Here is a 14,627-nt window from a genome sequence, read left to right as displayed (position 1 = left end):
CCAGGAGATGAAGATCTGATTTCCCTAAACTTGCTGAAATTTATTATTTTTGAGACCTCTACCATCTGCCAAACTTGTCAGAACACAACTTGCAAGTTCAAAAGTGTAGGGTAGGCACAGACAATCTCATCTACATACACGCACAAAGCACAGTAATAAGCTTCACTTCCTCAGGAAATCAGACTAAAAATGGCACAATCATGAAAAGCAAAGGTCTGGGCAAAATCCCATGTTTTTTGAATTGGAAGCATAAGTCAATGTCTTGGTTAAATTATTTTTTGCCTTCCCATTTTCTGCTAACTATATGATAGAAAAAAATTAGAAAAGCTTTGTATCTACCCAATTAGAGCCATGAATAACCAGATGTTGCTCTAGAAGCTTACTGTTTGAATATGTAGATTGGTCACTTAATGGGACACTACCAAGTACCTTCTGCTATAAAAGTGAAGGAAAGATCCATTTTGGAGAACAAAAAAGCAATACCTACAGTCATTTCTTCATAACCTCACTCTGTAAATGAATGCAGAACCTGCCAGCAGTTAATATTGCCCTGAAGCACTGTGAATAAACATTTGTCTGGTATTAGGTACACAGACACCTCCACATATAAATCAAGGTGCAACGTGCCATATAGATGAACAAAGGAAGGGAAAAGACTTCCCTACCTCGCCCTGTATTAGACATTAAGTGCTTCTTTTGATCACAAAATAACTCATAAAGCCTATTAAAAAGCTAGCACTTCTCCCTCTGTCAGATAAAAGACATTTCACTGTAATTAAACTTCTGTCCAACTTTCCAGAAGATTAGGGGAAGAAGTCTCACAGGCCCTATTTGTTTTTGTGACTGACACACCTTGGGACATCCAAGGAAAAGAGAAGATGGGCAATAGATTTACAACACTTCTGAGCTAACAGCCCTTATGGAGATGGAAGGCTCTGGGCTTATCATCACTCACCCATTGTTTTTTTAAACAAACCCTGCTGCCCAACCTAAAAGCATTTTCTTTTCAGTTTGCAATCTACATTCCCCAGTCTTCAGTGGTTTTGGGGTTTATTTCATTTTAAGCAGCAACACACAGAGCAGGTTCTTTGGGCAAATCAGTTTAACACGATTTATATGAGTAAAAGTGGTAAACAACCATGACTTTAAACACAACTCTGAGCACCTGAAGTAGGAAAATACTTTTTCAAACACATTCTGTATGTCCCTTTTCCCACATGAAACAATATGTCAAAACACATGGCTGGCTCTCTGACAGCAGCTGATGGGAATAAGCCATCAGCTTCAGGATCTCAACACCAGAACGAAAGATTTACTGCTCTTCCATTTTCCTTTGTGCCCTTCATCCTGTCCTGAACCAACTTCACCTACGTCTTTCCTTGTATTTGACTTTCCAAAAGACATCTCAAGGCCCGAAGTCAATACTGCATTTGGACAACAAGAGGAAAAGTAGAGATGATCATTCTGGGAGGTACCACAAGTAACCAAAGAAGTCAATTTTCACAGCCTGTCTTTCTGAACTGCAGCAAAGCTTGAGCTGTAAGCAGCCTCATTCCTTCAAATTAACACCTCACAGGACAATGCTGATGAGAAGGGAAGTTTCCCCCTATGTCTCAAATTCTAGAATACTCTGCCAGGATTTTTTTAGAAAATATCTCCAGAGACTCCAAATATGCAGCTAGAAATCATGCAAAAGAAATATGCAGCTTTTCTCACTTTAAAAAAAAACAAACAGTGCAACTACTACATCATTTTTCCATAAGACAAAAGCTTATGAACCACTTGGCCGACTTTTCATATTATAAACTACAACCATCAACACATTTCAGTGCACAATGCCTACAGCATTCACAGTCAGGGGGGAAAATGTGCTTTAACTAATGGTGGCTGCATGGTTAACTTGACCTGCTAATTAAACACCTTCCTTTCATCACTTTTTCCTAAACAGCAGAGCAGACACACTTGGTGCTATCAAAGTGACCCTGGGCAATCTTCTTTTGAGCTTTTGAACCTTTGGATTGCTATCTTTGTTCTGCAGTTAAAAAGCTCCAGGATACTTCCTCCTGCTGCTGCAAGTATAATTTACTCTATTTATAAGACTTCCAGCAACACACTCCAAACCAGCAGTGAGAGTCCATCACACACGATTAATGGCACTTTCAGCTCCATTACTCAGAGATCCTGAAGTTGCCAAGAGAAGTGAGTTGGTGCTTACGTGTTCATTGCTAAAGGGATCCTCTCCTCTTTCCCCATGCTGGCACCACAGGAAGGTTTTCTGCCCCAGGAAAAATAGCAAGCTCCGAGGGAGTCTGTGCAACTCAAACATGTAAACAACCACTGTTAAAAGAAATTGATTTCAACCTGTGGTTCAGGAAATTCAGTGCTGCGGTTCCGTGTCTAAAAGCACCCAAGGTGGGTGATGGAGCAAATGGGATATGCATCATCATTTGATCTCTGGGAGGCCTTGAGACATTGGCAACTGCACAGGCTACACAAAACACAGATTGCACTGCAAGCAAATACCAATGCAAAAGGTGGGTTTGTAATGGTGTTGCCTCTTTGTGGTGGGATGATCTCCAGGGCCTTTTCAGTAACACAAACACTGGCTCTAAAAAACGCACAGTAATAAATGGAAAGCAGGTGAAGGATGGAAAATTCAGATAAAATAAATTTTCTCTGTTTAGCAAAGCCATATGCCATTTGGAAAAGGTTGTTATTGTGTGTGTATTAACCATAACTCCCCATTTTAGATCAGCTAAGGGGCACTAGTTGAGCTAGATCTGTCTCCAGTTCTACAGAAATGGATGGCACCTTACATAGCAAATTATTCCCCTGTGGTACCTTTCCCACGCCTCCTTTGTTTTCTGATGTCACTTCCTGCTCATATGCCCCTACATTAACAATTAACTGTTCCTGCTTTGCCCCTGAGCATCTCCTGTTATTGAAAAGAAACTGGAGACTGTTTGTCAGGTTGTGAGACAAATAGTAGCTGGCAAGCGTCTATCACAGTCACTGAAGGGTGTTGGAAAGGTACCATTACTAAGAATAAAAAACAAGCTCATTGCAGTGTAAAGACTGAGACAAAGAATAATCAGCTTGCAAAAAAATTACCTTCCAGGCACTCTTCTGCCTGTGTTTAAAAGCTTGGTGATCAGCCATTTAGGGAAGAGGGTCATATAATCAATTGTCTCTAACTTCACACTGAAACCTCCTCTACTAAACTGAATTTTGCACTGTAGCAACAGGTAAGCCAGGACTAGCTGAGATTCTCCACTTCATTGCCATAAAAATAAATTTAGATGCCATCTGATGATGTTTTCTTAAGCATCTACCAAACCATTAATTTTAATGGAGAAAACTAATCCAAGACTTTAAGGCAGGCAATAATATTTGGTGTTTGTACTGCACATTGCTCTATACACACACAGCCACCGACTTTATAAATCAAACATTGCACTATCAGCACTGAAGACAACATATTTCAACTAAGGGCAAAAGAACTTGTAGCTGAAAAAAAAACCCACCAACAATAGAAAGCTGAATAAGTGCTGGGCTCCATCACTAGAGGGAGGCACGACCACATATTAAGTTATTGCAACACACAGACAATCCTGAACACAATTATGAAACAAATAAAAGAGAAGACCATCAGCTAAATCTGGAAAAGATTCAGGGAAAGAAGAAAATAAGGTTTTCTTCCTTAACGAGGCTTTATTTCCAAAGACTCAAAACCTTCTCCTGGGAACTTTCAAATCATCTGTAATGAAAGGTTTTTAAAAATGTATCTTATTGCCTACCTTTTACGGCAGAATAAAGTATGTGACAGAAGAAAGTCAAAATTACCAGTTTCAGAAATGACACACAGCATTGCATCAGGAAAATGTTACAATTTTAATTTAAGCAGGCTTTACAGCCCATTTAACTTGAAATCAAAAAGTAATTCTAATCGTGTTTTTATTTTTAAACTAAATTGGCATGATTACATCTAGATGAACAGACACTACCAAGAAGCTGCTTTTTCAACAGATGATTCCCCTTGGCCATTAATAAATTTAGAAAAAGCACTTCTCTGAGAGGCTGTGAAAAGCAGCTTAAAAAAAAATAACAACCCAAATCTGTAACTCAAACACTACCATTTTATTGATCATTTTATTTGATCATTTAATCAACTGTGGGTTTGAGGGTTTTCTTGGTTTATTTTTATTATAAGAAATGTGTGGTTTATACTGGTGAGATTCTTTTTTCCCCCCCACTGTAAACTTCTCAGCAAAAAAACCGCAAACCAATTTGGCTGGCTCGCTGGTGGGAATTTACACCCAGATAACCATTTTACAACTGACTAAACAGTTTCATTAACAGCAGCAGCACAACCAAAGCTTTTAACACCCAGCTTGAATCCTGCCCATCATTAGCAAGGCAGAGCCCAACAGACAATCATCTCTTGAACCAAAATGTACCTCAGGAGAAACATTAGCAAATGCTGCCCACGTCAAGCTAAGTGTGCTCGTCCTGTGCTCAGTCACAGTCTGTGACTGCTTTACATTCAACACCTTTACACCAAAGGCTGAAATTCTCCACACTCCTGTTGCTTAGACAAGGCAGTTACAGCCCTGCAATGCAAACAGTCCAGAGCCTTTTTGAAAGGCAGGGGTATTGCTTTTAACAAAAACAGACAGAAGGTTCCTAATGTGAGGAAATAAACGGTGAGGGAAGCAAGAATATGCCTGCTGAGGGAGAGAAGCACTTCGTGTCACACTAAGGAGCTGTGTTCAGCAAGGCTGTGTAACCAGTGCAGGCTGGAAAGTTAAGCTCTGGCAGACAAATTCATTTTCCCATTAGATATTCACTCCCACACCAGGGCAATGGCTTAAACACCCTCATATTTCAAATATATATCTCACTCCATAAACAGACTGCTCCTCCCAAAGGCTTGCACTACTCTGCCACCAAAACTGCAAACATCCTTTTCAGCCAGCATCTCTACAAACTGGTCCTTTCACAACTCATTTCACAGTCCTCAGAGCCCTTACTCCCTTTCCCATTCCCAGGTGGCTACTTTGCACAATTTGCTGTGACATTCCCTTTTCAGATGAAAAGGTCTGGGAAAGCAACTCATTTCCCCTTGCAAACACTTCAGTTCATAACATAAAGCTCGAATAACTCTCCACTGTATCCACTCACAGTTCTTCATCTTTTTTTTCCCCTGAAGGATTTAAATAAGCAAAAAGCTCCAAATCAGCATGAGAAAGAAGACAGCACAGAAGGCTCCATGGAAGATCAAGGAAATCTAAAGAGCTGGTCTCTCAGTTTGCAGTCCTTGTTTCCTTTCTAAGTGCTTTATTACAGCAGTTTTGCCATCAGCATCCACCACTGGTATCACTCACCTGTTCATGAAGGTGGAGTTCTGCTCTTTCAGTGCAAGCTCCCGTTGCTGCAGGGCCACAATTTGCCTCGAGAGATCATCAGGTGTCCTAATTAAAACAAAACAGGAATTTTTTAACAAATCATTGGTTAAAAAACTACATTCCGTACATAACCATAAAACAGGTCTCACCAAAGGCAGCCAAGGCAATATCCCAGGGCCAGACTTGCTGCAGTCCCTTAGAACAACACAGAGCTGCATCCTGCCTGGCTCACACAAAATCCTATGTTATTAAAGCCATCAAAGGATTCATATTATGAGGGTAATAAAAGGAGGAAATAAATGTAAATACAAACTGTACAATTCAACAACTCTGGCTACTGCTGAACACACTCAGAGTGTAGAGGTTCAGGTACATGACAGGTGACTCAAAGCAGGGTTGTCACACAGTTACCAGTGTGCTGACTTCAGGGTCCTTCATACACATCGTAACTCCAGAGCCATGGGGGGTAACACTCCAGAGTTCTAGGTAACACTTCAAGTATCACTGACAACCTTCCCTTGTCCATAACATCAAAGATTTCTATAGATTTACAGTTGTCAGGAATAGGTTTATTTTTTCATCAAATCCAATGACAAATTCTTAAAGGTCTGACAATCCCAGACACCACACCAGCAGTCTCTGTAGAAGGAAACTGTTCTTTCAGAGGCCTCTCTTTAAGTCACTCTAAATGAAGGCAGCTTATAAAAATTAGGAAAAGATTTTTGTCTTGAGTCATCAGAAAGGTTTTCCCATTCCAAAAGAGAAGCATCTATATCACACTTCCCCAAAGGAAAGGAAGCTGGAAAGGGTATCCCTGTATGTACCAGGTACATGCATCCTTTTGCTCCACAAGATGCACCACCCACAAAGGAGAAAAGTGACCCAAACCTTGAAAGGGTTTTTCACGGGGAGAGAGTGGAAAGGCAGTTTTGCAGCAGCGAAATCTATAGAAACACAATTTGTTGTGGTCCCCAAGATGCAAGTCAAGGTTTCACTCTTGCTGGCAGCTGAAATTAGGCCTGGTTAGATTTTACTTTATTCAAATACAGCACTAGAATAAGGCCCCTGCTACTCCAAAAACTGAGCAGGGAGAGGTGCCTCTAGCTTGACCATTGGGATTCTGACTGAATCTAGAACTAATTTCTCTGATAACACTTTTCAGCCAACTATACACATCAGAAAAGGTATCACTTTTTCTCTTTTATGATCTGGCACTTCCAGTCAAATGAAAATTAGTTAAACACTGAGTTGATGCAGATAGGATTCAATTCTGGCAGTTCCAATTGAAAAGTTCCTGCATTTCACTTTCAGAACTGCACACACTGTATCCTTCCTCAGTAGACAATTTTGAGGGCTCTAATACAATTTGTGTTACGTCCAAGTCTTAACAGTCAATATACAATAAAACAGATGGACATGTTCTCCCATTGCAGCAAAGAAACCAGTCAGAACAGGATGAAACTATTCTTCAAAGACATCACACTCAATGGCCAAGGAAACTATGAGAGGAAACCAAGACACAACCTGGAGATGGCTTGGCTAAAACATCTAAAATTCAAATTCTGGTAGAAGTGATAAGTCAATTTTAAGCCAACATGCACCTGGGTTTTCAAATGTGTTGCAGCACTAAATAACACTTCAAAGTCCTGCAGCTGAGCCTGAAAGGATCCTCAACTTGAGCAGTTCCCCAGCTCTTTACTGAGGGTATCTGATGGCTGAGCATCAGAGCACCAGAGAACTAATTCAACTCAGTCTGACAGAAGTCACATCTCCACATAATCCAGGAGCAACAGCAAAACACTGCTGGTTTCTGGGACTCTCAGCTCTGAAGAGTTCAAATCTAACACTGCTCTAACAACAAAAATCCTATAAGAGCAATCTGTAAAACTACAATGTGATTTCAACATGGGTTCTATTTGCAGGAAATGGATCTCTGACTCAGACTTTTTCCTCATTAATTAGGTAGATGTTCTCTTTTCACAGTACTTTCTAACTAAAAATTCTAGAGATAAGGATAAAGGGAACTTGGTATTAATTCTGATGTGAAAAAAATTACAAAGTATGTTTTCCCTTTCCACTTCACCATCTTTCACAAGCAAAAAAAGAGAAAGAGAGAGAAAACACCAGACAGAAATGGACTGGGCACGCTTAGTCTGTTTGGCAAAGAGAAGCTCTAAGCAGATACACCAATTTCAACAGGAACAATTTTTGGACAACGTAATGCCAAGACAACAAGGCTCTGAAAAACGCAGTTCTAAACCTCTCATAATTCACCCAAATATAGCAGAATTTACCACAAGGATAGTTAGTATTGGGCATCTCTCTGGCTATGTTGAGTGCCAGTCCCCCACACCAGTGTTTGGTCCCTGCATCAATAAAATAACAGCACAGATTTCTCTTTTTCTAACGTGCAAAAAAATGTATTTGCCTCAATTTTTTACTCATTTTCTCAGAAATTCATACCATTGTGTATTAGGACTGAGACAGGGAACTGAAATTAATCCAATAGTAAAATGAGACAGGACTATAAAAGCCACAGATTTCTAGTAATGAGAGCTCCTGACCGATTTCCAATAAAAAACAATCATCCTCATCTGTTTGGCCATTCAAACCAACAATCAGCTTCCAATCTCAGTTCCAGCAATTGGCAGCTTAAGGTTATATTTAATTCTGGAAAATGTTTTATTGGCATTAGATACCTTCCATTATTTTATTTTTTTTAAGTGGAGCAGCAAAGATATATAAGAGAAAACAAAGGCAATGGGTATTAACCCCCTCCAAAGAAAAGGTCACTTTCTATAGTGCTAAATCATGTCAGGTGATCAGAGACAGACACACCCCTTGCATGCACTCTGCTGTCAAATACCTTTACTGGAAGGTTTCAAAGCCTGTTTCTGAGGTCTACATCCTACCCTGGTCACCAACAGTTTGGCAAAAGCCAAATTTCCACAGTTACAAGTAGAGGAATGACACTGCACGCACACTAATATTAAATCAGAGCTTTCAATTTGAAGAGAATTGGTCCAATCCCAAAGCACTGCAAACACCAACCAGCTGTAACCAGTTTCACAAGTTTCTGAAAACAATGCCAAGTAAAAAGAGACATTTGTCAGCATCCCAACGCACAGTAACATGTTCTAGCCTTGAGAGCCTTGTCTGATGTATATCATTTTTGCTAAGCTCCCTCCATTCCCTATGGAACAGCTGATATTAAAACCAGTATTAGAAAGCCAAGAAATCTGCTTTAAGAGCATCCTAAAACACAGCTTACCAACACCACTGAAATCACCACGGCTCCTTGAGGGAAGTTTGAAACCCTCTCCTGACAGGAACAGACCCAGAACTCCTTCCTACAAAGCTGAGCATTGTCACTGTTTGCCCTGCAAAGCTGCAGGCAGCTTCCTTTCCCAAGGAATGATGGAGCCCCTGGAACCACAAAAACCCCCACATCTGGTCTGCATCAGCCATGCAAAATGCTGTGAAGGGACATACAGGATGGTCTGACTGAGAGCAGTGTGTCACTACAACTGAGTCACCTGCTTTGTAAACATAAAGACAACGTGAACAAGTGACAAAGTGGCTTCCAAACTGCAGGTGCAGAAGAAATCACTGACTTCAGATCCTTTCTCCTGGGTAAGGCACAATGAGCCAAAAGCTACAGTGTTCTTCTTCTGTCCCACCATCCCATCCCCAGACCCCACTTCCTTCTGCAATAGCATTTAAGCAAGAATCAAAAGACCAAACAGGTGAATTTAAGTCTAATTTGGAAACAAGGTGCTTTTTTTTTAGCCCTAAACAAGAAAATTAGTCCAGCATAGCTTAGAGCACAGTAAGGCAGGAGAGGCACAACACTGCTGTTAACCAAAGCTCTCTGCCTTCCTTTGGAGCACATGTAGTTTGAAAAGGAGCAATTTAAAAATGATAAAAACCTAAAACTGTTCCAGTGAAGGGAAAAATTAACTTAATGAGATGTCCAACCAAGTCATACAATGACTTTCAGGGCCCACTGGTACATTTTTTAACAAGGAAAACAGCTTTTGCTATTTTTTATGCCTTGTTTTTAAATGCACATAACTGACATTTCCCTGGATTTGGAGGAAAGCCCTGTTCTTAGTTAAGGATCTATTACCATTTCAGTATGAACCATGACAGTGACACACTGAGAATTAGCTGCTGAAGTAACATTAAACTAAGACTCAGGAAGCAGATGAAAATGTAAAAGAAAAAAATTTTTAATTTATAATTTATTAGAATGTCAACTTCTTGTTGCTTCTATAAAATGTTTCAAAATGCACAGCAAATGGAGAGGTTTCATTGTAGCTAGAGATCAACATTAAATTTTAACTAGGGAAGTGCAAGACAAAAGCAAAACTAAAGAGAAAAACAGGTACTTGGTCAACGGTGTCTGGAGAACTGTTTTTCAATGCTTTTTCCTTTAATTAAATTTCATTCAAACTACCAAACTAATATCACATTTATAACACCAAATTACTCAGAATAACTTATTTTTGGAAGTTTGCTGGATTAACATTTCTCTTTATAGTTTTAACTCAGTATGAATATTCAATGACAGATTTGGTTGTCTGGACTAAGTCACATTAAATTGAAATGGAACATTACCAGATTTTTGGCACAGTATTTTAGGTTTTACACTTCAGCACAATAAACAGATAAAGACCAGAGACAGAAGTCTTTATTGAACTGCTTGTTAAGAGAATCAGGCACAGAAAGAGAGGCCACATCTGTTTAGTTCTTTTCAATGAAAAACAATTTCCAGGGTTTTTTGTGGGGTTTGGTTTGTTTTTATAAAGGCAATCTCCTAAAAGTATAAAATATTTATTTTGTTCCTTATCTTTTTTTGTATTATGTATAAGAAACATAAACAGATTCTGAAATTCTCCTCTCCTGAAGAAGAACCTTTTCTGCTTTTAAAAAATAATTTAATCTTCTTCCCAGGCAGGAAAACAACAGCATCTGAAGAACAAAACACAGAATGATAACATGACAACAACAGAAGATTTCTGGAAAGGGAGTTTAGTTGTTTTAAATATTTCTGTATGATTAGAAAGGCCTGTAATAGTGTCTGTAATAGTCTTTTCCCTTATGTCTGAAGTGAGTCTCAAACATCCTTTTTGTATATTTGAGCTCCACTACTGCTTTAACTCCTTTATCTCTAGTTTACAGGACTCCTGTTTATTTCTGAAGCTTCACCAAGTCCAAAGGCAGCTCAGTTCCTGGGAGGACTCACCCTTCAAGAAAGTTCAGCAAATAACAATAATCACAACAGCACATCCAGACTTCCCAGGATACAGCAACACGGAGTCATTCAGTTTAATTTGTTTGTATTAACTCCAAGTTTGCATGAGAAAGCTACAAATTGCTTAACATCCCTTTCTCCTCAAAATATGCATCACCTCCCTGGGAGCATTCCTTAGCTCTCCTCCACCAGACCAGAGGAAAACATTGCCACTAAAATCTGGTGTCCCAGCCTGGAAGTTCTGAGAGTTAAGTTTCACAACAGCATTTCCCCTGTAGAAAAAAAGCCCCTTCAAGCTCCAGTCCAGGTAGTTACACTTGTTTGTTCGTATCTCCACACCTTTATCCTCCCTTTCCATTGCTGACTACATTAACCAATCCATGTGGTCCAGAATCTCCTACACACATTAGTCACAGAAACAATTTCTCAACATTTCTAGGCAATTAGGGCACATTTAGTGCTCTGTCCCACCGATTAAAATGTTTTGAAGAGCAGTCACATATCTTTAGTCATTCAAAGGTATACTGGAGACTGTTTCTCCAGTAAAGTGCCTGCTTAATGTTTTATGTACAAAGTAAACAGAGGAAATCTGAAGTGTAAGTGAAAGCAATAAACAATCTCAGCCTCTGAGGTTCCCTTCATTTAGAAAACTCTTATTTGTGTACAGATAGAATCAACAAATCCAATTGCCTTTTACCAAAGCAAATGTCCCCATTAACCACTTGAAGCAGAAGAACAACTTATTTGTAAGAAAACATTTTAAGTGTTCATAAGTGTCTTGACAATTCTAAAGACAATTGATACGTCTCTTTTGAAGCAACTGCAAAATTAGCAATTAATTCAATCAAGCCATAATTTGAAGAGGGAAGAAAAAAAAAAAGAAGAAAACTGTCTTAGATTCCAGTTCATAGAGTTTTTTGGATTTTAATGAAGAAAGGTTTTTTCCTCCCAAAGTTAAGGATATGGCATCATAACAACTCATTTTTAAGTTTCACTTCTACTTTAAAGACACAATTAGGGGTTCAAGGAGATAACATTAACCTTACTTCTGAAAAAAAATTTAATCATTTGGCAGACATTTCAACAGTCCAAACCTCTTTCTCATCCCTACCACTGTTCTAAGAGCAAGCACAGAACAAACCACAGAGCACACACATTGCACAGTGGAACGGAACCTCACAAGTGAAAGGCTTCAATAGCCCTCAAGCAGAGGGAATGTATACACAGTAGTGCCAGCCCTGCTGATTTGGAAGATAAAAATAGTCAGCTTTTGAGTTCTTTTCAGTCTTCACACAGAAGTCAGGCCATTGCATGCTCAACCACATGACATGTAATTTAGAGCTTTGGGAGGTCGTGATGAAACAAAAACAATTTTCACAGAACCATCAAGGTTGGAAGAGACCTTCAATACCATCCAGTCCAACCATCAACCCAGCACGACTTAAATCATCTCTAAACCACATCCCCAAGTGCCAGAGCCAGATACCCATTGAACACTTCCAGAGACCTCCCTGGGCAATTTATTCCAATGCCTAATTTTCTTTAGTTTGACTGAAAAGTATCAGAGCACATGGTTGCACTGTGTACACAGAGAGAGCTGCCTTTCAGAAAGGGGTCCAGCTCACAAACCATCAGTGTAGACTTCCAGGCTTCTCTTACCCTGGTGCAATTTGGTGAGACCAGAAGAGTAAATCCAACTGCTTGCTGCCACTAAAGCAGCCACCACTGGCTTTCATTTTCTGCCACTGAAGGTCTGAATCATAAAATCATAGAATCAGCTGGGTTGGAAAGGACCTCTGAGGTCATCAAGTCCAATTCTCCATTTTTTTATTAATTTTTTTTTTTAACTGGGAAATCTAGTCCGGGTTTACCCCTATTCCATACTCCAAATAAAATCCCATCCAGGTTTTCCCCCATTCCATACTCTGGCCAAAATCCAGTTTGGGTTTTCCCCCATTCTGTACTCCAGATAAAATCCCATCCAGGTTTTCCCCCATTCCATACTCCATCTTGCAGGAACTCCCCCTTTCACCAAGGAGCTGTTACCTGTCTCAGCTCTCTTCTCATCAAAATATGAGCTCTCCTTGAGCTTCCAGGGCTCCAGGAGTCAGGTATCATCAGCCACAGGGGCTCAAGAGTGGGACATGGGAACTGTCAGTCTGGCTCTCAAAGTGGGCAGAAGTCAGTGTTGCTGCCTGTGTTGCAAGAGATTCACCATCAAGTCACTATTTTGGGGCTTGGGGTGGATGAATAGATTCTATGCTACCTTTCACAGATTTATTTGAGCACTGCCAAGACTAGACTTCATTGAGAGTCAAATCCAACCTAGGCTTTAAACAGAAGGTACTACACCAGAGAGTGTACACGTGGAAGAAGGGAAAACAGAGAGTTAACTAGAAAAAAACAATAAATTATCTTGAGCTCTTCTTAATGACAAGTATATCCCCACACAAGCTCCATTTGTACTGCTGTTAGCCCACAGGGATGTCCTTTAATTGCTCTGCTGTTCCACATTACAGTACAAGGCTGACCACAGGGTACAACCAGAGCAAAACATGCTTGGCTTTCCACTCAGCTGCCACTCTGGGTTTTTTTGGCACAAAAGCTAATGATTTCTAGCATAAATATGGAATGAAAATAAAATAAAAAGAGTGGTGACTCTAAAACTCTTATTTATGCTTAGCATGGCACACGTTGCCATGCCCTGTTCTTGACTTTCTCCTCAGGCAAAACCAAAAAAACCAATCTTTTTGGTATTATGACACAGAAAAGATCAATTCCTTCCTGCAGCCTGCCTTGCTATGCCTCATCCCATGGGAAAAGCAAGATAAAAGGGAGAGATAGTCCACATATTTCAATCATGCTGTAACACAAAATTTGAATTTGGCTTAAACTCGGATAAAATGAAACAGTTTATAAGGCAACAAGAAGGCATTTAACATACAACTCAAGAAACATGGAGTGTATCTGCAAAGCTATGAAATACTCTGTGTCCTATGTTTTTACAATATAAGAAAACAAAGAGTTCTTAAGGTCTTAAACTCAAGAGATCAGAGATTGAAAGGAAAAAAAAAAAAGAAAAAGAACCACACAAACTTCTAAAGCAGCTTTCAAGTATTTACCAGCAGTAGCACAGAAGTAGTGAAGTTGGAAATGATCAAAAAGGATTTTAAAAATGGCTGTTACTGCTCTCACACTAACAGAGATATCAGCACAATCTTTACAATTAGAGAAGCAAATGTTTTTCCTCAATTTGCAATTTAGTGAATGTAATTATATATTAATGATGATGTTGAAAGGAAATTATTGTGGCATACAATTTCATACCTATTGCCCTTAAGACTTCAAGCACAAAATGTAAACACATTTAATAATGTAATGTTTCATTTTACTGCAGCAGCAGCAAAACCTATTTTAAGTGTTTTTCCCAATCATGAACTTAATTTGAAGAAAAAAACAACAGCTAAAGGGAAAAATAACACCATGAAATGAATAAAAACTTCTCTTAGGGAGTCATAAGTAGGGTTGTTTTTCCTATAGTTTCCATTTGTCAGTGGAGTTGGAACAATCATTGTGGCAATCTGGGGCCAGGCAGGGAGGACAGTGTGAATAGGGGGGGCCACGAGGGGGAGCGGGGTTGAAATCAAATGAATCTAAAGAACAGAATCACAGTAGAATACCAATTATTAATTCTAACCATGTGGGTTAGAACTGTAAGATTTTCAAGTCATTTGGATAGTTGTAAATGGTAATACACAAAAACTTCATATCTGAAAACCACAGACTGAAATAGAAAGATAAGCTCACTGGAAACAAACTCTGAACAGACATATGTGGTATCTTACAAAGAGATATTCAACAGAGGATCATTAGAAATCTTGAAAACTATTCCAGGCCAATTCCTGGGATTACACAAAGCTGGGAAAGCATCCTAACAGCCAAAAAAATAAAGGTAATAAATGAAA

At 39.4% G+C, this 14,627-nt stretch overlaps 1 protein-coding gene across 1 annotated transcript in view; it reads right to left on the bottom strand.

The window, feature by feature from the left end:
* MAD1L1 (mitotic arrest deficient 1 like 1) overlaps positions 1–14,627 on the bottom strand; it is a 351,231-nt gene that overhangs the window by 309,481 nt on the left and 27,123 nt on the right. Inside the window, exon 9 of the mRNA XM_029957937.1 lies at positions 5,385–5,471. Within this exon, the coding sequence (XP_029813797.1) occupies positions 5,385–5,471 (87 nt within the window). The remainder of the gene's footprint in view (positions 1–5,384; positions 5,472–14,627) is intronic.

Source organism: Manacus vitellinus, unplaced genomic scaffold (assembly GCF_001715985.3).
Source record: "Manacus vitellinus isolate BGI_N305 unplaced genomic scaffold, ASM171598v3 scaffold_12_pilon, whole genome shotgun sequence".
Lineage (NCBI taxonomy): Eukaryota > Metazoa > Chordata > Aves > Passeriformes > Pipridae > Manacus > Manacus vitellinus.
The sequence above is the reverse complement of the archived record's forward strand: the minus strand, read 5'-3'. Positions and strand labels throughout refer to the sequence as shown.